This window comes from Podarcis erhardii, assembly GCF_964252035.2.
Source record: "Podarcis erhardii genome assembly, chromosome: 1".
Lineage (NCBI taxonomy): Eukaryota > Metazoa > Chordata > Lepidosauria > Squamata > Lacertidae > Podarcis > Podarcis erhardii.
In genome coordinates, this window is record NC_138497.1 from 43985949 (window position 1) to 44012296 (window position 26348).

The 26348-nt window shown below is 41.7% G+C and overlaps 1 protein-coding gene and 3 long non-coding RNA genes across 6 annotated transcripts in view; 2 read left to right on the top strand and 2 right to left on the bottom strand.

The window, feature by feature from the left end:
• The first annotated feature begins 55 nt into the window (after positions 1-55).
• On the top strand, positions 56-19080 carry CHP1 (calcineurin like EF-hand protein 1). Its single transcript, XM_081866583.1, has 7 exons — positions 56-263; positions 6621-6693; positions 13172-13252; positions 14314-14441; positions 16043-16104; positions 17608-17730; positions 18334-19080. The coding sequence occupies exons 1-7, from the start codon at positions 197-199 to the stop codon at positions 18385-18387; spliced, it is 588 nt and encodes a 195-aa protein (XP_081722709.1). The 5' UTR covers positions 56-196; the 3' UTR covers positions 18388-19080.
• On the bottom strand, positions 5282-25455 carry LOC309345111. Its single transcript, XR_014158006.1, has 3 exons — positions 23131-25455; positions 12390-12518; positions 5282-6385 (listed from the first exon to the last, which is right to left on the bottom strand). It is a non-coding gene; the product is annotated as an uncharacterized lncRNA (long non-coding RNA).
• LOC309344819 lies at positions 19420-22733 on the bottom strand. 3 transcript variants are annotated; one of them, XR_014157891.1, is made up of 3 exons: positions 22552-22704; positions 19970-21064; positions 19420-19646 (listed from the first exon to the last, which is right to left on the bottom strand). It is a non-coding gene; the product is annotated as an uncharacterized lncRNA (long non-coding RNA). The 3 variants fall into 3 exon arrangements; XR_014157892.1 differs by lacking the exon at positions 22552-22704 and adding an exon at positions 21819-21833; XR_014157890.1 differs by having other exon boundaries at positions 19970-22733.
• The window catches only part of LOC309344802, a 15772-nt gene continuing 12322 nt past the window's right edge, over positions 22899-26348 (top strand). The window contains exon 1 of the long non-coding RNA XR_014157884.1: positions 22899-23053. This is a non-coding gene — a long non-coding RNA (uncharacterized lncRNA). The remainder of the gene's footprint in view (positions 23054-26348) is intronic.

A 26348-nucleotide genomic window follows, 5' to 3' on the forward strand; every position in this document is an offset into this window, starting at 1 on the left:
GGAGCTCGCGGCCGCGATAAGAGGAGGGGCGGCGCTCTGGCCCTCTGTGTCCCTCGCAATCTCGGTCGCTGGCGCAGCGTCTGCGCGGCTGATTGGCTGGCCGACTCGCCGCACGGAGGACCGCCGGCCTTAGGCCAAGAGCAGTCCCTCTGGTGCTTCGTCGAGGCGGTTGTCCGGCCGTGAGGCAGCAGCCGCGATGGGCTCCCGGGCTTCCACGCTGCTTCGGGACGAGGAGATTGAGGAGATCAAGAAGGAGACAGGCTGTGAGTACCGAGAGAAGCAGCTGGAGACCGGGGGCGCTGGGCTGGCCTTGCTTTCTGCGGCCGAAAACCATTCACGGTCTCGTAACGCGAGGCGGGCGGGCGGGCGGGCGGGCGAGCCACCTGCGGTTTTTCACCTTCCAGGGCCGAAAGTGTCCGGGCTGAGGGAAGAGGCGTCGCTACTTGTCAACCGCCATTCCTCGCCGATATACCGGGGAGCCTTTTCGGCGGCATTGGGTGACCCTTGACTGAGGCGCCTGAGGCGGGGTCGCCCGCAGCCTGGGAGCTGTGTGGCAAAGGAAAGGAACTTCGGCAGGTGCCGCTTATCCTGTCACAGGACTCGGGAGTGAGAAGTGGCACCTGCCGACCTTCCTCCTCCTGCGCACCTCTTAAAAGCACAGGAGCCCCACATTTTCTTGCCTCTGGTCACCACCTTTTGCCTCGTGAAGAGAAAGGTCATGTTCCCAAAGGCGGGTCTCCTTCCTCTTCAAGTTGCCCGGTTGCCAAATTCTTCGCTGTTCTGGTACAAGGTATGCTGCGTGAGGCGCAGCCTAGAAGTTACCGACCTGATAAACTTGGCACATACGGGTAGGCGTCGATACTATTCCGACCGAATACACACCTTGTGTGTGTGGTAGCCTTCTGTAAGAAAAGAGGGGTTTTTTTGACGTCTGACTACTGTGAGTTGCCCTCTCCTTGATGAATCGGCAACATCTGAACTTTCGAAATGGTTGCAACATTAGTTTGCTATGTGTTGTTTTAAAGTCAAATGCTCAACCTGACAGTGGGTCGGATGAGCATTTTTAACCTACTTTATCCTGCCTTAGTGATTTTTAAAATCATTATTCTGCTTAATTTGCCCCATATAATTATGGTGAGTGTAAAGCCGTTGTAGGAGCTCTTTCCATGTGAGTTGTAGCAGAGTAGAGAAGGGAAAATAACTCTATACGGGCCCTCTTAATTACAAGTGCTACGCTTGTTTCTGAGGTAAGCATTCAGGACAAGTGCTAGCTTAAATCAAGCCTCTTTGTGTTGTGAATGCTCCAACCTGTATCAAAAGTGTTACTTGCTGCATTCTAGATTTTCTTTCAAAGTGTTGAAGGTGCCCCTCCTGCAATTCTATGAATCTAAGTGCCATGCACATTGGTGGCACATTATTTATGTATAGATTGATAATGCATTTCCTCTTGACATGCACTGGAGCATTCAAAGGACTAGTTAACATTTTTTATTTCATTTATAAATTCCTTTCCATGAGACACCCTGAAGCAATTGTGTAAGCAGTTCTGATAGTCTTTAGCACAACTTTATTTAGGGCACTTTTGATGTAAAACATTACAGCCTTTATCTTATTTATTACAAAGATGAACACCCACATGATATTGTGGGAATTCTCATTTTAGAGCTTGTTTTCTGAGGCTCAGATAGCAACTTGCCTAAGGCCTCTTGATGGCTCCATGGCTTAGTAATGTACATCTCCCATAGCCAAACAGAACGTTATCTAGTGGGCAAAAATGCAATAGAAAACAAATGTGCTATTGGGTTATAGCTACAGCTAGTTACAGATGACTATTATTTTTCCAACCCCAGTTCTGTATTAGCGAATCCCATCTACTGTTTTGACTAGTAGCAAATGACAATATATCCATCTACAGATATTTGATTCTTAGTATGTAGCATGTAGTTAGTTCGCTTGAAAAAATAGGAAATATGAAAGTACAAAAGTTCAGTCAGGACATTCCATTTTCTAAATTGCCAACATGCAGTTCCTGGTAGTGCCAGGTGATCTGTGGATTACTGCCTTATTGCATGATTAATCTCACCTTTTTCAATTGTTTAACTGCAATGAAAGAAGCTAATAATACATTAAATTATTTCCAATAATTACCGTACTTTGTGTATGTAACCAACTACTGTATTTACCATAGGGATATAGCATGTCTATACAGATAGGCTTACTGAGAGCAACACAGTAAGGAGGAATTCTAGAGGAAACTAAGCAAAAGCTACAGTCACTAATTATTGCTGCTTATGATACATTCTATATTACATAGTTTAATGCTCTAGTAGCTACTGATTTTTTTATTACTGGTTCAGTGGTACAAACTTGGCACTAAGAAAAACAAATTCAATTAGATTTTGTCATCATAGTGCTATCAGTTTAATACAGGGGTCGGCAACCTTTTTTAGCCGTGAGCCAGTCCACCATCCCTCAGAACATGTGGTGGCTCGGACTATATTTTTTTTGGGGGGGGGGGGAATGAACAAATTCCTATGCCCCACAAATAACTCAGAGATGCATTTTAAATAAAAGCACACATTCTACTCACGTAAAAACACGCTGATTCCCGGACCATCCGCAGGCCGGATTGAGAAGGCGATTGGGCCACATCTGGCCCACGGACCTTAGGTTGCCTACCCCTAGGTTAATACTACTATTCTGAGTAGTGCTTTATTCTCGGAAAGCTAAATTTTATGTTATGCAATTATTTGACCCTTAATAAATATAATTATTAGCGGGAGCATAAGGTGTATAGAAGCAGCCCAATGGTTTATATTCAGTAGTGGTTTGGGGCTAGCAAAAAGCACCCCTGCTTTTTACATTTTCTTGTTGGATGTGTGTATGTGGCTTATGGTAAAAGAAACTAGCACAACATTCTCAGATCAGCATATTTTTGAGAAAGATGTTAGCAGCAGCAACAATATTGTATGGACATCACATACACATTTACTTATATATTAGTATGAAATGCGAAGGCTTTTAAAAATGAGCCAAAATAGTAAATTTGCTGGCAAGAAGCAGAAACAGTACCTGAAGAATACTGTTTATTCAGTAAATGTCTGGATCACTAAACATTTAAGAAAAGGTCAGAAGACTGGAATTGAGACATCAACTGAATAATCTGAATCAAAATTGGAAATTATGTAGCACCTTTTTAGCCAACTATAGAGGAATGAGCCATCATAGAAGATGATCTTGGCAGCCTGTCAGAGCAGCAATTTCTACAAAAGTGTGCATTCCAGCTACTATTGCTGTGAAACAGTTTCTAAGGATAGCTTATGTCTATCATATGCTTATGTTCCTAGTTTTAATGAAAGGGCAGTTATGTGAGGTGCTGACTGGGAGTCATTCATCCTTAACACCTGCAGTTCCTAATGCCAGCTACAGATGTGTGTCTTGCTATGGGACATTTTCATGTACTTGCTAAGATACACAATGACTGCAGAGACTACAGCAAAGTGTATTATGTTAATTGTGTGCTTTTCAAAGTCAGGCTTTGGCATTGGCTGGATTTGATATTTATTTATTTTTTGAGATTAGGCCCTTGCTGTACAGTAGTTGAGATCACACTTCATGAAGATTGCAGACAAGTTATGGTCTTGGCAAGGCTACACATAAATACATTATAAATCAGAAACGTTAATGTGCATATCAATGTTTCTATTTTATGCTTTATTCAGTGATTCTATTTTGCATTGTAAGCAAGATTCATTACAAAAAACAACATTGTTAACAAATTCATTGTGCACAAGCAGGTGTTTGGACTACAGTCTACTTTAGCAGATACAGCATCTAATGGAAAAGTCCATGGAAGCTTGTGCTACAAGTCCTTAAGGTGCCACAACAGTCTTCATCCCAAGAGACTAGCATAGCTATTGCTCTGGCAAGAGAAATTAGAGATGGCAATCTCATTACATATAATTTATGCAAAAAATTATGTTTTTGTTTTGGTGAAGTACACGTTTCAGTTAATAATCCCACTACTGTCTCAAGGCTTATTTAAGAAACAGATCAGGTAGCTGTTTATCATAATTGTCAAATAAATGGGGTCAATCCAGAGAGCCAGTGTGGTGTAGTGGTTAAGAGTGGTAGTCTCGTAATCTGGGGAACCGGGTTCGTGTCCCCGCTCCTCCACATGCAGCTGCTGGGTGACCTTGGGCTAGTCACACTTCTCTGAAGTCTCTCAGCCCCACTCATCTCACAGAGTGTTTGTTGTGGGGGAGGAAGGGAATAATAATAATAATAATTTATTATTTATACCCCGCCCATCTGGCTGAGTTTCCCCAGCCACTCTAGGCGGCTCCCAATCAAGTGTTAAAAACAGTACAGCGTTACATATTAAAAACTTCCCTGAACAGGGCTGCCTTAAGATGTCTTCTGAATGAATGTCAGGTAGTTGTTTATCTCTGTGACATCTGATGGGAGGGCATTCCACAGGGCGGGCGCCACTACCGAGAAGGCCCTCTGTCTGGTTCCCTGGGAAAGGAGAATGTTAGCCGCTTTGAGACTCCTTCGGGTAGTGCTAAAGCGGGATATCAAATCCAAACTCTTCTCTTCTTCTTCTACCTTTGTGCCCATAGATAGGTACCGTATTTGATCAGTTGAATGCCTCTGCTAATGGAAGAAAGCTGGTTGCTTGCTGCAGCCCCCGGTGTCCCCCAAAATTGGCTCCAGGGTTTGGGGACCCTTTTGAAAAGGGTAGACGATTGGGGGACTGTTTGGGAAAGCCCACATTGGGATTCCTTCCACTTCCATTAACAGTGGTATTCACTGAATCAAAAGCCTGAGTGCAAGGCCACCAGTTAGATCCCACTCTTATTAATTACACCATCAGTTTTTGTAATAAGAGTTTTTGCAAGCACATCTCAATGTCAGAAACCCCCAACTTGCTGTCAAACACTTAATTAAATGTGGCATACATACTGTGTGTCATAAAGTCCCATGTCCGTTAACTTATAAAGAAGAGTCTAAATATGTGGCTTTGCATACAATTACAAAAAACATGTATGACAAAACTATTTAATACCACGTGTAATATTAAAATGGTTCTTTCAGCTATTTGGCAAATAGGCCACTGCACTTGGACTTTGAAATGCAAATTACATGGTGGTGATTGTTAGTCAGACAAGAACAATATCCTTTTATGTGTATCAATAATTGCAGGCGTCTAAACATTTTTTAAACTTTCTGCCTGGAATGTTTGCATTTCATAACACTTTTCAGATGTTTCCTTAGTTAATATCAAGAGATAAAGACAAACCTAGTCTTGTAAGCTTAGCTGCTTAAATTTCAGACACACTCTTGTTTTAAAGTTATAGTTTGCTGGGGAATAATGCAAATTTACTCATCAAAATTAAAAATACCTATTTCAGGGAGAGCTTTGTAGCCCGAGAGATCTACCTTGGCAACTTAAAAGGCTATTGGTAGGGAGGAGAGGATGTGCCGTATTTTCATTGAATCCTGGCATCTACAATATTTTTTGCTTGGTAAATCTAGTCACTGAAACCAGTACGATAGATCAGAAAATTGTTTAGAATACTGTATTTGTATTCTTTTATCAGAGCCCTGGGGAACAGCTTTTTAAAGAGAGATCAAGTTGATTCGTGTTCTGTGGGTTTAACAAGGTTGTTCCTTCCTCCATTTAGCATGCTTTAAAACCATTTGGAATTGCTTTAATGGAGTTTTTTGCAGGGTTGGCAGCTGAGTGGTTTAAACTTTAAACTACTTTCAGATGGAAAGGAAACTAGATTATCCAGAGGCTGAGGTAGCCTAGGGCTCCAGAACTGTCTGAATTTAAAGAGAGACAAGGAACAGGCTTCCCTCTTAGCCAAGTCAGTGGACTAGTTACCCGTAGTATTTCAGCCTTGTAGTTGGCCTTTGCCTGGTTGCCATAGGTAACAAGGAATTGGTTGCAAACAAGTGTATGGAATCCATCCTGGTGAGCTGGTGAAGGAAGGACAGATTGTCCACTTGGTTTCTGTGCAGGTCACAGAAAAAGTGAAGCACTTTCATCTACAACTAACAAGAAAATGTGGTAGTCTGATGGGAGAGGAAAATATATCTGTTCCTCACCTGCAGGCCTGCTGTATTTGTAAGCTATAGGCCACTAGACATCAGTGGGCAGGCAACCTTGGAAATGTTTTGTGGACTTTCTTGCAAGGCTGTAATAAACTTACCTATGTCATACCTCTTCTTAAGACATATCTGTTCAGTGAAATGTTTTACCCAGTGCTGTTTTTCTAGAAAGAGGTCCGGAACTCACCATGAATGGCTCCCTCATTGTCTTAGAATGGCAATGGCGTCCATCTGAGAGGTGGCGGAACTAAATTGCAGCGAGTTCCAGCTGAAAAAAAAGCCCTGGTTTTACTAATAAAGGAGTGAAATGTTTTACCAATAGAGGGGTAATAGGACTTAAAATCTGAATGGAGGTCATTTTAAAATGTAAACATCCAGCAAAATCAATGTCCTGACCCCTGAAATGTAATGAAATTACTCTTACTCTGTATTAAGTAGTGTGGATTAATTGATTTTAAAATGTTGCTGTTCAATTGTAAATTTTAATTTATTTTTTGCTTCAGTTTCCCACAGTCAGATTACTCGTCTGTACAGTCGGTTTACCAGCCTAGACAAAGGAGAGAATGGCACTCTTAGGTAGGTACTCTTTAGCAAACTTCATTGTATTGACTCACTGCTTTTGCTTAGTGCCTTACTGTATTGACTTGCTCACTGCCTCTGCCCAGTTTCCCTTGATTTACCCCCTCTAGCTGCAGCCCTCTTCCTCCTGTTCCATGCATTTCCTGAGAGTCCTCTGATTCCCAGAAGGCTATTTGGGACACACATTGGGATACAGTGGGGGAAGGAGGAACCAGAGAATTCCTGTTGTTTGACTGTATTGGGTGCAACCCATAATCCCTGTTCAGGTTTTATGCTTCATGCAGTTACAATCATGTGATGGACAACGGGACTGCACTTACTGCACTTACTCTCACTGTTGCATTACCTGCCAGTTCAGCCCCCTGCCCTGTATATGTTGGGAGGAAGGTCTACTACGTACATAGACTTTCCCCTTTGCAATCCCAAACCCTGGGTTCTAAATTGTGTAAGGAGCCTTTGTACAAGGGTCCCATGTTCAACACCCCCTTCCTCCAAAATGCATATCTGAAGCTGTGTTTTAAGGAACAAAAGAGCGGGGCCAGTAATACATAGTCGAATTTAGAACACCAAGCCTTGTCATAATTGTCATAATCACATACATAATTGGGTAATATTAGTGGAGATGAGAAAGGAGCTGCATACGTAACAATGCACATCACAGTAGAAGTACAGCATTTCCTTTAAAAACTTTCCCCTGCATTTCAGCAAAGCTTTCAAGACAGCACCATTTAAAAGGTGCTGAGGAGCAGAATTGAGAACAGCAAAGCAGTTGTTATTGTTGTTAAAATTTGTATACCGCCCTATACCTTTAGATCTCAGGGTGGTTCACAACATAAAGTTACAATATAAAAAACAAAATACATGATGAAAATAAGAACAGAAATAAACCTCTGCTTCCATATGGGAGAACATTTATTCCTTTTCCCACCCTCCATAAATCATTTTCCAAATTTGTAAGAAACACATATCTGGCCTACACAGCATATAAAACAAGAAGGAATCATGTGACACCATCAAGGCTTAACAGTTTTATTGTGGTATAAGTGTTTATAGACAAGAGCCCACTTCATTGTGCCTTAATAATGAATCTTCTAATCTTTAAGGTACTACAGTACTCCTGAGTTTTACTTAAACCATTTCAGCTTAGAATACAGGGTAAATCATTTTTGTTACCTCCTGCCAAGTTGTCTTCCCTATATTTTGAGCCAAAACAGTTTAAGCAAGAGAAAAGATCATAAATTCATGTTAAGTATGGACGTGCAAAATTTCTAGTGAGTTGGTTAATTTGGGAGTGGCTGTAGGAATAAAAATTCGAATTGCAGTGTGGTTTTTAATCCCTGACTGATTTCAGGGCAGACTGCTATTTCTCAAACTTATGGACTCTCCAGAATGGCTAAAATGCCATCCTTATAGCCTATACCATATTGATGTAGATATTAATGTCAAAACAAAGTGTTCTTTTTAAACTGAAACCCACTATGTATATTTATATTTATATTTATATTATTTATATTTATATTATTATTTATATTATTTATATTTATATTTATATTTATATTTATATTTATATTTATATTTATATAAATATATATTTTATATTTTATATTTACATTTATATCCTGCCTGTCTGCTGTCATGGAACCAAAGGCAGTGTATATGTGGTTCTTGGGCAATTACACATCTAGGCACTGATCAGACCCAGTTCTCACGCCAGCATGCTGACAAATCCTCCCTTAAATCCAGCAAAATATATGGCTCCTGTAGTTGGAGTTAATCACTTGCCCTAAACAAGAGAGGATTATGAAGTGAAGAGGATTTGGAAGTAGATACAATCTTAGGAGCAACTTAGTACAGAAAAGTCTAGAAACAATAACTTTCAGTATTTAAAAAACCTCTTTGTAAATAGATTGTAATGCTGATCACAGTATTAACCATATACTTTTATGTCACCTGAGCAAGGCAGGACAACTCATTACTTCATAAACTTGACTTTTTGTCACTTTCTCTTATGATGAAATGTTTGAATAAGTATTGATGGTACTGTAAAGTAAGATGGAAGAGTCAAACTGAAATAAAAATGAAGCAGTAGTACAAACATGAGCTAGTTCTGTGGTGCAGTCTCTCTGTTCAGACATTACAGAAAGTAGAAGTGTTGCTGAAGGCATGCCCCACTCTATAAATATGCTGCAATATGTGTAAAGTATATGGTTTGGCAGAGAAACTTATTGAGTAGATGATGTTTGGATTTCTGTGATTCAGAATAAGCACAATGAAAAGCACATGCAAGTAGGCTTCAAAAATACATTAATTCATGGGAGATCCTGTTGGATAGTGTTCTATGGCATGTGAACAGAAGAAAATATTTCCTGTGAGTTCCAGTCTAAGCCAGGTGAAGTGGGTTTTGCTTAAAAAAAAAAAAGCACAGCTTGCTTTTCAGTATTCATTTACTTTTATGATGTGTGTAGTGTTTTCCAGTTAGTGTTCTTACTTGGATAATGTCCCCTTCATAAGCGCAGTGGCTGGTAGGAATGACAGTAATAGATTTTAAATTCAGTAGTTACAGTTGGTTAATGTTTAACCTTAAGGTAAGCCATAAAATATAGAAATTAGAAGCTGATGCATTCAGATTTCAGAAGCTGAATCTTTACAAACAGGGAGGGTATGTTTTAGAACACTGAAGAGTCTGACACATACATGTAACAGGAGATTTGCTGCTTTTCATATATCTGTCACACTGTTTGGACCCAAGGGGAGGTGGAGTACTTGGGGTGGGGGGCAAGTTAACTTTTCCTCCACTGCAATTTCTCCAGTTTAAATGTTTCATTGGAAATTGCTGTTTTTCCCCTTCTGGGCAAATAGCAGTTTAAAGTTGAGTGCTGTTTAAATCAGGAAAATGGCACAAGGTAAAATTATTATTTAATAACAACACTTCCCCCAGCACACCAGTCCCTATCCAAATTATTTCACACCCCCAGTTGCCTTTAATATGAGAGAGAAGTGAAAAATCTTATTCAGATTTCCTGGGTCACATCTGGTTTGGTTCAAAGTCACTAGACTTGCTTGGCTCTTATCAACTGCAAACAGAATCACCTTACTTGATTCTTTAAAAATTAAACAAAAAACCCAACCTCAAAGGTTGTATCAGGCTTAAATTTTCTGAAGTACAGAGGTTCCCAATTAGCTAAATACTGTACTGCAGACACATGTTTTTTAAAAGCTAAGCCATGGACTCCCTACTTTTGAATATTTTCATATCTCTATGGTAGTTTTTGTTATGTCAGTAGTACAACGGACCCCCTGGGTGGGATACATGGCCCCCCGGGGTCTGCAAACCACTAACTGGGAGCCACTGGCATAGTGAATTTGGATATTCTATACCTTATGTATAGGTGGAAACAATTTTTGGGGTATGCTAATTCATAGTGGCTGAGGTAGAAGCAGAGATGATATTCTCTCTGCCCCATTGCTTTTTACTATCCTCTGAGGCTGTCTGTAAACAAGACTTTACAGATTTTAGAAAGGCTTTGAGGGCCATTAGCATTGAATTTTCCCACTGGGTCACTCCTGAATGAACAGTGGTGTGAACAGTGGACTTGCTACTCCATTCTTCCCAAGAAACAATGCATCTGCTTTGGAAGAGTTATTTTCCTTAGCTAATAATTCCCTGTTGCAGATTGGAACTGGCAACTATGGCTGCATAAAGAAAGAACAATTGCTATGTGAACTGGGAAATAGAATTTATTTTATTGAAATATAAGGTGAAAGAGCCATTTGACAGTGCCTAGATGCATGTGGAAGATGATGCTTAAGAGGTTAGTATTCCATGAAATCAAGCCTGTAGCTGGAGTCAGATTGATTCAAGCCTACTGTAGGACCAACACACCAGATTCTGCATATATTCTATTGTTGAGGGGTTTCTCTTTTGAGTTTTATGGGCAAAAAATACTTCAGAGACTTCTGTCACATTCCAGAGGCCATTCATGGTGTTAGCATTCTTAAAATGAGGGGATTCTAGTGATCTCTTTCTACACTGCAAGCTTTAGTACAAAGTGGTAAATATAGGAAATGTATTGCTTTTAATTCAACCCACTATTTCAGCAATCCTTGATTATAGTTTTTGAACCATGGAGTACAAAAGTGCACCGTAGACAGATCATAGTGAATCAAAGGGTAATTATGAAGGGCATCACATCAGGTGGGTTGACTCAAGCAAAAGAAAAAATATATAATACTTCCAAACAATAAATAGTGTCCAGGTACTATGATTGCCTAAAGAACACTATCATGGCTAAATAATGAATCTAAGTAGTTTAAACTCCTATTAGATGCTGAATATATCCAGCAAGTAAGTACAAATGGATATATTTATTTTATTGTTGCATACTGCAGACACTGAGAAATCATAAGTAGGATAGAGTATCCATTGCATCTTGACTGGGAAGCAAGTCCCATAGTAGTGCATAGGATATGGTCTTAGTTGCTAGATAGATGTGGAGTGATGTAAACTTGGGAGAAGTGCGATCTTAAATAAACCATACACCTACTTTTATATCATCATGACAGCTGAGATTAACTAAGAGCAATGCTTTGACCATGTCATCTGTGTGCCAAATCCAAACAAAGATACATAAAGTCATTCTTGCTGACTGCTTCCCATGTCCTTGAGAGCAGATGAACCTTCACCTAGATATCTATCAGAGTAAGCCTGAGCACTTTCAGAACAGCTGTAAAAAGTTCCTCTTCTGGCTGACATTCAGCAGCCAAGGTTAAGCTGGTGTCAGATAAATTACCCAAGCAAAATAAGTTAACTATTGCTTGCCCTGGTTACCTGCCTCAGGAATTAAACTGATACACATTTTGATATACATAACACAGCACTGAGTGGCAGCCTTTTTTCAGGATGGTTATATATAGCTGTACAGGGACGTGGGTGATGCAGTAGTTAACTGAGCCTCTTGGGCTTGCCAGTTGGAAGGTTGGTGGTTCGAATCCACTCAGCGGTGGTGAGTAGGGCTGGGTGATAGCTGGTTTTCAACATCATGGTAATATCACCAGCTAAATATCATGATATCTTGATATATCATATGTATCTGTGGTGGCGGAGAGCCTTGCTGGGCCCTCCCCACAGGGGCAGAAGGTATCACCATACCTCCTTGCAGCAGTGGAGGGTGTGCCATGCTTCCCCACAGTAGCAGAGGGTCCCGTCGTACCTCCCCATGACATCTGCTTCCCCACTCAAAGGTCTAAGTGGAATCTCTGCATGCATAAGCCCCACTGATTTCAACTAAAGTAACTTCTACTTTCCTTGGAGAAAGCCCCATTGAATCCAATAGGGCTTGCATGTGAGTAGACACGCATTTGCTTTCACTACTTACTGAAAAACACCCTCCCCATCATTCTCATACAGTACCCAATCTCCCATTTCGGCATAAGACAGCCAGCTAAATCTTCTCCCTTCCATTCTCCCCCAAAGCCCTCATCCTATCAATCTTTCCCTTTTTATCAAAGCGAGGTAGGGAGGGAAAGCAAGCAAAAAGATAGTCTCCTTTAAATTATAAAAAAACCACCCTTCCCTTTTAATATGGAGGAAAGCTATTTAGGGAGAACTAACAACATAAACACCACCAGAAAAGAAAGAAAAAAACTCTTCCCCCCTTTTTTTCACTGGTTAGGGAAGGAAGAAAAGTGCTTACCAGTTATTTGTTTACTTTGCCTCTTTGATTGTCTAGCCGTGGGGTGTCCCTCTAGGCTCTGCATAATTAGCTGACCTCTAAGTGGAAAGATACAGGTGAAGCTGGTTTGTGCAGGGCTTTTGGTCATTTCTTATCGGAGGAGGGAGAGCAAACAAAGCTGAAGACACTTGCAAATTATCTGCAAAGTATTGTTCAGTTGCTCTGTTTCAGCTTCTGCCAACCTAGCACTTCGAAAGCACACAGGTACCGCTGTGGCACAAAGGTAAACAATGTTTCCGTGTGCTTTTGCTTCCATCACGGTGTTTCGTTGCACCAGAAATGGTTTAGTCATGTTGGCCACATGACCCTGAAAGCTGTCGGTGGACAAACGCTGGATTCCTCAGCCTGAAGCGAGATGAGCGCCACACCCCATAGTTGCCTTTGACTGGACTTAACCATCCAGGGGTCCTTTGCCTTTTTAAAAAATCTATATAGCTGTACATTAATACTACACAACTGGGATTTTTTTATTGGTGATAGGTGTTATGAACTGAATATATAAAAGTACGCAGCACAAAACTCATTTTCTTGATCTGAGGTTTACTATTTTCATGATCAATGAGCTTAACATACTGGATCTTTACTTAAAAAAAAAAAACACCTTAAAAAACCCCTCATAGCTGTTGTGTGATATCTGAACCATAAATTTCAATCAGCCCTATTATAAAAAATGAATGTTTAACATGGGTGTTCAGAGATCTTATTCTATTAAAGGATTGATGTAGATTTCATTGAAATTGTAGCCGTGAAGATTTCCAACGCATTCCAGAACTTGCCATCAACCCACTGGGGGACCGGATTATCAATGCCTTTTTTCCAGAAGGGTAAGTTGCACAGTGTTTCCTCATAATAAGTTGCTTGGTGTGAAGTGCTCCTAGGACTAATTTAAGATGTGGATTCTTATATTCTATTCTTGACACCGTAAAACAATGTGCTGGACTTCAGATACAATATTGGGGACTGGAGCATCAGCTACTAACTATTCAAAGTAAAGCTTTATTAATATTAGGTATTTGTTAGACGCTTTAGTTCTGTTTATATTCTGCCACATTTATCAAATGGCACCAAAAATATCTACTTCACTTCCCAAATTCCCTTCACTAGCTGAGAAGTAAAACCTTGACTACCTTTCAGTTGATGCTCTAAGCAGGGGTCTGAAATTTTTGGCCAGTTGTAATTGCCAGGATCCTTACCCCTGCTGATTGGGTGGAGGCAAGCACCTCTGCTCAGTAATAAAGAAGTTCCATCAACCTTTCTCTCCTACATCAACAACAGGTAGGGAGAGCACATTTCAAAGAAGCACAGAGCCCCAAGGCTACAACATCAGCCAATTTTTTCAGAAGGAAAAACATAGTTAAGTTTGGAGCAGCAAATTGCACTGAGACTTTGAATAGCAGCATATTTCCAAATGCCTGTGTAAACAGGTGAAGTGAGTACCTGGTGCCAGAAGCCCAATACTATAGGGCCCATCCATGCCTCCAGGGGGAGAGAACTTCTCAGTTGAGGAGCCACAACAGAGAGAATTCTATCCCACGTCAATGTACAACTGCCTACAACAAACACAGCAAAAATAGCAAGAAGCACCTCCCCTGCTAATCTAAGGATCTGGGATGGTTGGTAATTGTTGAAGGCTGACTAATTTTTATATTTTAAGTTATAGTTTTGAGATGGTAGTTCAATAACGTTCAGTTAAACAGCAAAATAAAATAACAGCTGAGAAGAGAGACTAAAACAGTGTACATGGAACAAGTATAGAAAAATAACAGCAAAATATGAAACTGCATTCTCCAAACTCTGGTAAATTTGTTTGGATATTCTTGTTTAAAGTATTTTGCTTGATGGATTTGCAAAATGTAATAGATTGTGTGTATCTTCTCTGGTATAGAGAAGACCAGGTGAATTTTCGTGGATTCATGAGAACTTTGGCACACTTCCGACCCATTGAGGATAATGAGAAAAGCAAAGACCAGAATGGGCCAGAACCACTTAATAGTCGGAGCAACAAGCTGTACTGTAAGACATTTTTAATTGGACATCTATTCAGGCTAATTGTACTGCTTTGTATTCTTCTTTGTAATCCTGCAGCTTGGAATCTGTTCCTCTTCTTTTAAACTTAGTTTAAACCTGGATACAAATCTTATGGAAACAAGAGTAGAAAGTTACCTAAGTGAAAGTGGATTTTTCTCACTTTTGCTGGCTGTGGCTGATGGGAGTTGTAGCCCAGCCATCCAACGGAATTTCCATTTTCTTTCCTCCTCCCCAAATCTACTCTGGATGGTCCCTGAATACCGCCCCCCAGCTGGTTTTGAGGGTGCACAGGGACAGGAGAGGAACAGGAAATTCCATTGCGTGCCTGGAAGTCTGTTGTGTGAGTGGTGCTACAGTGTTGGGCACAGCCAGTTGTTTCTGTCCTAATGTAACAAAGCCTATAACCAAGCCCAAGTACATGGTACTGAAATAATTGTATTTGGAAAATGCTGTGCACATTGATGGTGCTGCTTTAAATGAATCATCGTAATATATCTTCCATGACCTCACATTTTACTTTATAATATTTTTAGATTTACATAAGATACTCAACAAATCTTAAATTATTGGTAAAACTGTTGAAGCAGGCTGACTTTCCATGCCTAAATATAGGCATTCTATATAAGCATTCTATAAATTACTGCCTGATAGGAAAAAGAAATCTGTTTAATGTGCTAGCATGTATCAGTAACTGGTCAAAGAAAAAGAAAAACCCAAGAATTTAAGCATAACTATTTTGGGACAGCAAAATTTCCTTCCTTTCTCCAGTCAGTGAGATGAGTCCATTATGTTCCCTCTATACTCCTAAGATAGGCCTTTGGTCAGATGCAGCACAGTTACTCTCCTATTCTTAAAAATGATCACCTCAAGGAACAGTCAAGTTTTAACTGATTGGTGTCTTTGTGGTTGCCAGTAGTCAATGACTATGAAGAATAAGGGAAGAGTGTTTGTAGTATGGGGGCACATTGCTCTGGGTCTGCAGTGGTTCGATAATGTATTCTGTATATGGCAGCAGTGGGAAAGAAAGCGGGGATTTTTCACACAGGCACCTCCCCATTTGCACCTGATCATGCATGTGACTGCTGACACACTCATGCCTTTTTGGGGGCCCAAGGGGGTGGAGCAGGCTGGAACATACTTGCATGTGTCCCAGAGCAGACCCCCTGCGTAAACAGGGATTCCCCTATATATCATTTCCCCCCCCCCCTTATCCAGAAATTCCCTACAAAAATGTGACAGTTTGTTTACTTTTTATTTTCTTTTGTATTTTTACTTAACATTCTGGCATTTATGGCAGTTCCTAAGCAACACGACTGGTTCAACAATCTGTGGCTTTTTAATGTGTTCGTAGGAAGGGGTTATTGGTTTTTGTTCTTCATAGAATCATAGTCATACAGTCCAATCCCCTGCAGTGCAGAAATATTTCGCCCAGTGTGGGGCTCAGACCCATGACCCTGAGATGAAGGGTCTCGTGCTCTGTGGACTGAGCTGTGTAGAAGAGGGTATTATGTTATGTGTTTTGATTTTGTAAACTACCCTATGAAGGACAGTATATAAATAAATAACCTTGAATTTATTTCCTCTAGTTGCTTTTCGGCTATATGATCTAGATAAAGATGACAAGATTTCTCGAGAGGAGCTGCTTCAGGTATGTTTAGCTTTTGCAGCCCATAAATTAATGCAAATTTTTTGGATGTCTTATTTAGCTTTTAAGGTAAAGTCTGGTTGAATGATAATTCTAAATTATTATAATACATAGGCATTATATAACAATATAACTATAGTAGCAGCAGAGGTAAGAAAAGACTTTGTGAATCTCTCCCCTCCATTTTAAATCCCCCCACTCACACAGATATTGCTCAATCTTTAATCTCCTCTAGTCTGCCTAGGCTGTGTGACCCTGTTCCATGCTAGGGACAGGATTGTGTAGCCAGTGCAGGATTAAACCCTGTTCAGTAGTGATGTCAGCTCATGGGCAAAAGGGCGTGGTTTCGGAAAAACAGCTTGGCGGCTCAAACTGGCACACAGGCCAAACATTCCTCACCCAATGTATGTCATAAGGTTACACTCTCCTTGCTACTAGCTATAACACTGAAAAATATACTCTGGTTCAAAACCAGCAGCCAGCCCCAATCCTATAAAGCTGTGCTCTCGGTGGTGGGGAAAGGTATTCTGTAAACCCAAAACACTGCTACAAATGCTGAAACCCAGAACAGCCCAGAAATAACCTGTGGAGTATCTTGTAGCACTGGAGAAGGTACTTAAAGGTTTGTACACCATGGTATGCCATAGTTTCAAACTATTAGGGCTTATCATGAAGCTCTTCTGGTTGTTCTAGAGAGAACTAGCCCACAAGTACTGGTTTGCACACAAAGCTAAGCTCCTAGTGTGGTTTGTTTGACAAACTTAGGAGCAAGGTGGGCATGATTTGAGCATTTCACACCAATGTGCTGCTCATTCAAAGAACACCATACTTGATTTGTGTAACAATGGCTTACTGTATTGTTTTATACTATCTGGATGTCCCATAATCACATTATATAAATAGTTGTGTTCTGTGTTATAAGTCAAGCACTGCTAGGGGTTGTTTCTTTTTGCTTTCCAGTGTATTTCTTATCAATAAAAAATTTGGTGTGGCGTGAGCAAATTTTTACTCTAAAAGGGTGGCCCAGAGAAAAAAGTGGAGAACTTTCTGAAAATTGTTAACTTGCTGGTCTGAGAATTCTTGAGATGAAAGTTGTATTTGTAAGTGGTGCACTTGACATTATTCAATAAACCTGGACTGATCTCCTTATTTCTAGAAAGAGCTTCCTTAAACTGCCTCAGTATATTTTATTTGAGGCAGTGCAGTAAATGGTGGTCTGTGCAACGGCAAGGTGTATAGACCTAGCACCCAAGGACAGATAAGGTATTTTGGCACCTGAAGCAGGAAATGTCCCAAGCACCTCTCCTTGGGAACAATAATATAATAATTAAAAATTGCTGCTGTTTTGTGATATTTAAAACCAGCTGCCTGATCGGGCTGGTCCTGAAACTTCACTTGGTTGACTTAAAATAATAGCTTTACTTGTCTGGTGCCTTCTTAGCACTTACAGCATATTCTTTGTTGAACACTAACATTACATTCTTTTGGGGTTTCTGTATACTGCAGGTTTTGCGGATGATGGTTGGCGTAAACATCTCGGATGAACAGTTGGGCAGCATTGCTGACAGAACAATCCAGGAGGCTGATCAAGATGGTGACAGTGCAATCTCCTTTGCAGAGTTTGTTAAGGTCAGGAAACAATGTTTATTATGGCAAACCTGATTAAGTGCTTGGATTTCCGAATCAGATGTGCAATCAAATGAATAGAAGGCTTATGTGCATAATTTCTTCAGTTATTTTGCTATTTCCCATATCTGAACATAAATTGGCAGAGATGTGCTCTTCAGCTTCATAACAATTGCAATTTATCTTATTTGCTTAAATGATTCTTGTTAGACTTGTTAGTTTTTCTAAATATTTTTAGTGTGTGACAACTTTGCATGCTGTTCCAAGGCATGATCTGTGGGTACATGATACAGGAGCCTTTCTTGAAATTAAGCTGATTTAGTTTGGTTAGTGCTTTGATAGACTGCCCAGGGATCATCTTGAATTCCATAAATGCAATTAAATACACTCCAGATGCAAGTGTTGCTAAGTACAGCTTTCATTTTCCATAAAATATATTACTGATGACCTCTAGGTCAAGATCTACAAAAAATAGTTCTGCAGCACAAGAGGACATGCAGTAGGAAAGCTGACAAGAATGGCTTCCTAAGACAAGACTAAAGTCTAAATGTTGAGAGAGAATTCGATTCCTGTGACAAATGGTTAACAATTCTACTTTTTTTGCAGGTTTTGGAGAAGGTGGATGTAGAGCAAAAAATGAGCATTCGATTTCTTCACTGATGCATCAAGGCCCATTCCTTGTTGTCCTGATATTTAAGGAATATAGTTTGTTTTACCCTCTCCTGAGCATTCCTGCTGGTGCGTGTGAGGTACATCTCCAACCCCCCCTCAGTTTGTTCCATCGATGTGAACATTCCTTCTGCATCAGAACAAAGGAACGTGGCTGCAGTGCAGCTTGGAATGGAACCTTGAAATGGCCTTTTCCTCACACTTCTCTTTGCTTTGCTTTCTGGTTATAAATTATTTCTTCCCATGTTACTATAATCTTCTACCATTTTATGAACTATGACAACAAAAATCTGACTTGGTAGTATTTGTATTCTCTCTTCGGTTTGTCTGGTTAACAAACTGTTTTCTTCTGTCCTTGGTTTTGTTTAAATATATATATTTGCCACTCTTAACTTCACAAAGTAATGCAAGGCCAATGGTTTTGTTTTCGGAATTAAGGCTTCGGAGCTTCGTCTTGCAAGTGTGTCAAATGTTACGAATTTGTCCACAGATGTGGGATGTCTGCCAAGAGAGTAACTTGCAGTTCTGAAAACATAGTAATTGGGTACTTGAATGAAACTATTTCATAGCAAGCTGTTTCTTAGCTGGAAAAAGTTGATTGCCTCTCTGCTGCCCACCCCCTGCCACCAGCTTTGTTTATGTAGACTATTTTGATTTGCATTATACTTAAATTACTCAAATTTCTTTCTTGTGCTTTTATTGTTTTTCAGTGAATGTTTGCAATACATAATTTTTGTTGCACAGCTTATAGTGGAAGGCTTTTCATACCAATTATGCCAACTGGACCTTTCGTCTCCAACATGCATGTCAAAGTCCAGATTTGAGTAGTACTGTGTCCCTACAAATTATGTGGGAACACTAACGGTTTTAGAAAAATTCTTAGCACATGTGTACATTTATTACTTCAGATTATATTTTGAAAGTTTTACTTTAACCACACACAAGGATCAAGTAACATTGTGAATTTTGATGTAAGCATCACAATACAGAACTGAGGGCTCAAAAGCAATGAATATGATGATCTTTGCTGTTAGTAAACAATTCTGTTGCACTGATTATCAATGAACTTTGACAACCGTTTTTAACTGTGCAGTGTTGGCTTCCAAGATGCAGAAAAATACTTTGTGTAAAAATCAGTGTTCAAATGCTCCCAACCCCTGCTATATGTCAGCATTTCTATAAGTATTGAGTGCAAGTTAATCTAGTTTACTTAAATCCAACACAATTCAATGATCCTTAAGAACTGCACACTACAGTGGTACCTCGCAAGACGAAATTAATTCATTCTGCGATTTTTTTCATCTTGCGATTTTTTTCGTCTTGCGAAGCACGGATTTTGGAAAAGCTTCAAAAATCACCAAAGTCTTCAAAAACCTCAAAAAAGGCTACCACACCGCGTGCTTTGAGTTGCTCCTCGAAGTCAAGTCGCAACTGCACCCCCTGAATGCACGGTTTTAAGGAAAAGGAAACAAACTTGCAAGATGTTTTCGTCTTGCGAAGCAAGCCCATAGGGGAATTCGTCTTGCGAAGCAACTCAAAAAACGAAAAACTCTTTCGTCTTGCGAGGTACCACTGTATTTTACATTTTAAAAAAAACTGCAGAAGAAAATCTATTCCTTCAGACAAATTATAAAGATGGGAACAAGATTATAGGGTGATTGCTTACAAATACTTTAGGATTTTTTGATCACAATGTAAACATAGGAATTTTATAAAGAGAAGGAAAATGAAAGTAACACCAAGTTAGATTTATTGTTTGAAATTTGCTTATCTGAAAATAAGCAATCTTCCTTTGGCTATAGAGGTAATCCACAGGTGTGCCTTGTCAGATCTATTATATTCATCAACTATCCATGAATAAAATCCTTCAACATACTGTGTTCTGTGAATCAATGGAGGTTTTAAATAACACAAGGTGCCTGTAGAATGCTACAGCTGAAAGACTTTATTTTCTCATATACTAATCTAGTTTTTAAGAGATTGGGTGACATCCAGTGCTGTCAACCCACTTGCACAACATACACCTGCTAGCACAACAGGACTTGCCTTTTTCCTCCCTGCTCAAAAGAAAGGAAAACGAAACAAAAAACCTGCTCTGCAGGCTCCTGCAACCTTCAAAAGATTTCAGAGAGCAAAGAGAAACCCAGCTGCATAAGCAGATGTTTGCTCATGCAACTTTGGATCTCACCTCTTGTTTTCATTACTCAAGTTTTAAATGGCTTTGAATTTTCAACCTGCAGGCATTTAGAATGTTTTACAAGCAATATATATCAACTGGAATTTCTTGCTTTCTCTTAGGCCAGGAGAGTGTGGTCCTATTGCCCTTATATCTGGCTCAGCTATTTATCAGTTTGATGGTGGGAATAAATAGGAGTTGCCTGCCTTTTACTCAGAATATGTTAAGACAGAACAGATTTTAAAACTTCAAATAAAATTAGAAATAACGGGGAATGGAGATGAAATACAGGCCAGGTAAGTGTATTCTTAACTCTTGTTGTTAGTCCAGCTGTGCATTTTAACTCATATAAACTTCTCAACTTGATGGGTTCTGCTTAGGTTTCAGTAGCTGTACAATTCACTGTAGAGTGTAGAAACCTGAAGACTCATTTAACATGTTCCTGACTAAAGGTTGATTCTCATGTTACAGTGGATGCAAATTCCCATTTGTCTACAAAAAAGAATTCATAAAGCACTGTAAAGTCTAATATCAATATGGAGTTACTGCAACTGTTCATTTCTTGGCATGTCTTGTCAGAAAAACAACTCAAGCCATTATTATTATATACGGTATGTTAGTATTAATCTATATATTAAAAGTACATAATTGTAAATGTGAAGCTTCCCTAATAGTAATTTCAGTTTGCCTTGATCCCACCCCTAAAAGACAGAGTAAGATAATTGAAATTATGGCTCCAACTCAAGATTATGATGAATGTTGGTTATCACCCATACACAAAATATGAATTCATAACATGACATACCTTTTGGTGTGCTATGTTATCCAAACATAATAAACCTGCTAAATTAGTACTGACTCAGTTGGCAGAGGATGAGACTCTTAATCTCAGGGTTATGGGTTTGAGCCCCACATTGGGCAAAAATATTCCTGCATTGCAGGGCTCAGACTAGATGACCCTCGTGGTCCCTTCTAACTTGACAGTTCTATGATTCTGTGACTAAGAGACAACAGAAAATTGTCCCATATAGCAAACACCTCTTCTGTTATGGTGCAACAACCAGTATCTTAAAACTTGTTCAGGTCTCTGGACAGCTTCCTACAGGATATTCCCTCTAAAGCATAGTCACAGTACCCACACCATTATGAAACTAAGCTTTTAGGGTGCTATCATAGAGCCCCAACATGAGACTTCAGAATTTTTATAGTGCCCCCCCCCCCCAAAAAAATTACTGTCAGATCATACCTGTACCCACTCATCACACCAGGAAAAAAGGGAGGGCTAACAATTCACAGCGCCACCTAGGAGCAAAAATGTAGAATCTGAGGTACAGATCCCATGTGAATATATATGATTCCTACACAAGTGGGTGACAAATCCCTTCTGAAAACCCAGAGGGTTTCTTTTTTTGCAAAATAATGGAACGAGGAAGTGCAAGATTTGGTCTGTGGAGACAAGTGTGATCTGAGTTTTGATGAGGATTTTGGTCTACATTTTCTGTGCAGTTGTTCCAACTGTGTTTCAAGAAAGCATTCCCAACCTGCCAGAGCAAAAACCTAAGCAGTCTGATTTCTACTGAGGAAGCTCTTTCCTAAGTAGGGCTGGCGTGAATGTACCACCCTTTATATAATGCTTATTCTCCCCCGTGTAATTTGCAGGACACCCAGAACTAAAGCTGAAAGAACTCTAGCTTGCAAGTGGTAGAGCCAACCCATGACATTTTGGCAAACCTCAAAATGGCACCCTCCCTCCCTGCCAATGAAGGGGTTAGTGAAGAGCTAGACCAGAAACGGGAGGAATCTGCCTGCCTGCCTGCCTCTGTGCCTGAGGCGGTTGCAGCACCTTGCCTTATGGGTGGGCCTGGTGTGTTTAGGATTGAAGCCCGGTTAGAGTTCCTTATCGGCCCATCAAGTAAGATCGCCTATTGTACACTGAAAGATCCAGCTCTGCATTCCCCATTCAATTTGGACGCGCTCACTTGAGAAAATTAGTGTTAGCGGGCACGAGCATCCTATTGAGCGAGGAGGAGGAGCAGCTGCGGGGGGAAATGTAACAGAATAAACAAAAGTACAATTTCCAATTTGCGCATTCCCGCCACCGCGCACAACCCCTTCCTTCCTTTAGGAGGCGTCCTGAACGACTGAGTAGACCGAACGCCTAACACCCGCCTCCCGACCGTCCCCACTTCTTCAACGCGGCGATAGGACTCGCGAGGAGGAAGGCGTATACCACATCGCGGTTGGCCAATCGCCTCTCCGTGTCCAGCCGTTTGGGGGCAGGCTACCCAATGGCAGCCCAAAGCGGAGAAGTGAGTGACAGGAGAGCGGCCCACTCGGTGGAACCCGCGTTCTGTAGAACGGCCGCTGCGTCGCCCTGCGCCGGCCTCCCATTGGGCGCTCGAAGTAAGGAGGGGAAGATGGCGGAGTGAGGGGGGAAGGAAGGAGAGCGCCGTGGGCTGCGGCCCTGAGGCCTTAACTGAGGTAAGACATGGCGGGCTCAGGGGCTTCCGTGGGGAAGGTTCATGGGCACGAGGACCTGCTGGACAGAAAAAACCAACCTGGAGCCTGGAGCTCACTTGGCGAAGCCCGTCTGTTGAGCCGGCCGGAACCTGCTCTCTCTTTACGTGCCCGTCCCGGTTCTGTGCCGCTGGAGAGAGACAAGTTCTGGTGTCCGGAGCTTATTGCCTCAGTTCTGGCCTTTTACCTCATAAGGGGCCTCCTTCCTCCTCGTCGTCCGGGGTTTGTGAGGGTGGAAGCAGCTCGCTTTTCTCTGCCTCCAGAGCCGCAAACTTGTAAGCGGGCTACGCCTGGAACGAGGGGGTCGGGAATCGCTGCGTGGCCTCGGTGGCCAAGCCAGGGCGATCTCCTCCTTTCCCCTTTTCCCTGCCTCCCCAAAGCTGGCAGGGAGCGAGGGCTTGCTGGTGAGGCCCTGCACGGGCGAGGTGCTCCAGGCACCCGGCGCTGTGCAGCGGCCGAGAAAGAGAGAGACAAGGCACACCGCCTCCCTAGTTCTCGAGCGGGTGGGGTTGGCGAGGCATTGCTGCGGGCACTTGGGCCTCGCTGGGTGTCCCAGTGGCGAAACCATCTCCTGCCTTCTTTCCAGTGTTGAGAAGTGGGTTGGGGGTCGGTGCGCATTTTCCAGGGGGGTCCTCTGTAGCTCCTGTGTTTTTCGAGGGAAGGCTGGAATTCGTCGTGCCTGCAGCAGACTAGCCCGGCCTCTAGTCGTCCTTACTGCGCAGGGCCGATTATGTGCCCCCTTTTCTTCCTTGAGCTGACAGAGGTGCCAACTTGAATAAAATATCGTGGGGACCAGGACCAGGGGCCCCACATAATCGATCACATGACGCATTTCCCACACGCTATTTGAATGCCGATGCCCATCAACTTTGTGGGGCCCCGGACCCCTCAAATATTTTATTGTGGGGTCCAAAGCCCCCAGAAGTTGGCTCCTGTGAGAGCTGTATCTCTTGTTGATTCAACTCCCATTTTCCCTTGTCTTGCACATCACAGCTTTCATGTTGTGTGTATCAGAAATAGAGCAAGCCATATGTTTTTGTGGGGATTAGGAAGGCTTCACCTGTCCTGTTTCCATACTCGTATAAGTGGACATATTTATTTCCATTATTAATTACTTTTTCTGTGAATTTTGTTGTTTTTTTTAAAGAAAAACAACCGTGGGTCTTATTTGCTTCTTACAGTTCTGTTTTTAATAAGTAACACATAGAAGCAAGAGTGACAGATCAGCTGTTTTCTTAAAGAAGTCAAGAAATAGGAGCCCATCTGCAATGAAGTAATAAATTATGACTAGCTTTGGAAAAAACATTGAAACATACACTGTGAACAAGCTGGCAGATCTCATGTAAAATTGCTGGTGAGCTTCAGCAGATGGCTGGAGTGCATTCTGAATGCATTAATTTGTATGCACTGTATTCTTTGCTATATAGACAAAGAGCAGCTGCATCTTATTGAAGTAGATACTGCAGAATTTTTTTTTTTTTAAATTGCATACTTAGGAGATTCTATTTATACAGCTGCCAAAATGTCTTTGAATGGAAAAGAGACAGATGTGAAGAAATGGAGGTCTAATTCAAATTGCCCCAAGTAAGGGTCTATCATTTTTGGCGAGCTTTACTGGCAGAGTCAAAAACTGTACTTGCCAGCCCCCTTCTCTATGAGCCAAGCCCCTTTCAAGCCTTTCCCAGGGGAAGAACTAGTGGAAAGAATGCCAGGTTGCTGTCACTGCTTGAAAATGTCCCAAACCTTCAAGCAACAAGTCAAGCACCCTCCCAAGGGAAGGGCCTGATGGTAATGTAGCCAAGGCATGCAAGCCTTTCACACAGTGGTGCACAACGTACCCCACCTGCCTTTCCCAAGAGAAGGGTGGATGGGGAGAGTAGCCAGTTGGGTGCCACTGTTTGAAGGTCCCCCAAGTGCCTTCAAGCCAGTGGCGTAACTAGCCACTTGGGCGTTGTGCATAGCGGGGCAGGGTGAGCAGGGCACAAAGCCAGAATCCCAGCGCCTGAGGTATTACGTTCTGCTCAGGCGTCCTGCAGGCCCGCATTGCTCTTTCAAGCAGCGCAGAGCCTGCAGGAAGTCTGCCCAATGCTTCCCCCTCAACTGGAGGGTAATTGAGAGGGAGGCGGTGGGCAGAGGCCAGTCCCACAGTGCTTTTTGGGGTGGCACGGTGTCTGCAGGCACCCAAGACACCATGGCTCAGGTGCGCTGTGGGCCTGGCACCACTCGTGGGGCCAGCTCGTGCCAGTTGCATCCTTCTCAGCTGCCCTCCGGCGGCTGTGGGGGTTGCAGCAGCTTGGCACCCTGCAAGCACTGCCCTGGTCTGCACTGCGCTCTGGGGTGCCTGGATTTGGGTGTCACCTTGGGCTCCAGCATGCCACCCCCAAGTAAGTGCCCCCCCAGCTAAGCGACTGCTTCAGGCACCAGCACTCAACACAAATACAAACCCCAGCTTCTGGCAAGGACACTGCGAAATACATGGAAAAGATGAAAGCACTAAAAACTGTTATTTTGGCAACCCCAAAACTTGGGTGTTAGCGATATAGACATTTCCCCTGGAAAAAAATAATTCCAGCTTTGAAACTGCCTTATTTGACAGATAATTGCTAATTCATTTCATAAAGCAAAGCAATGCATTTTTATGGCTTTTCTGACACTAATGGGACTAAAATTCTAAAACTGCTGATCCTTTCCTAAGTCTATCTCCATCTTCTTGTCACCTTTGCTGGCATGACACAGATACCATTTTGCAGAGCTGGTGCTTGCTGTGTTGAGATTGGGCCTTGATCCAAGGCTATGGGATATTTTATATATATATATATATATATATATGTCCAGTAGCACCTTAGAGACCAACTGAGTTTGTTCTTGGTATAAGCTTTCATGTGCATGCACACTTCTGGATATATGGACTTTGTTCTGAAACCGTATGCCATCAGTGCTCCTAGCTACGTCAGTGACACCACAGACTTTCAGAGGAAAATGCAATCTTTGAACAGGTATCTGAAGAAGTATGCATGCACATGAAAGCTTATACCAAGAACAAACTTAGTTGAAGAAGAAGAAGAAGAGTTTGGATTTGATATCCCGCCTTTCACTCCCCTTCAGGAGTCTCAAAGCGGCTAACATTCTCCTTTCCCTTCCTCCCCCACAACAAACACTCTGTGAGGTGAGTGGGGCTGAGAGACTTCACAGAAGTGTGACTGGCCCAAGGTCACCCAGCAGCTGCATGTGGAGGAGCGGAGACTCGAACCCGGTTCCC

Bases quoted from the DNA above. Each gene is read 5' to 3' on its own strand.
- CHP1 (XM_081866583.1), top strand. From the start codon at position 197: ATGGGCTCCCGGGCTTCCACGCTGCTTCGGGACGAGGAGATTGAGGAG. The intron at 14,442-16,042 runs GTAAGACATTTT...TATTTCCTCTAG, and splicing joins TCGGAGCAACAAGCTGTACT to TTGCTTTTCGGCTATATGAT. The intron at 16,105-17,607 runs GTATGTTTAGCT...TGTATACTGCAG, and splicing joins CTCGAGAGGAGCTGCTTCAG to GTTTTGCGGATGATGGTTGG.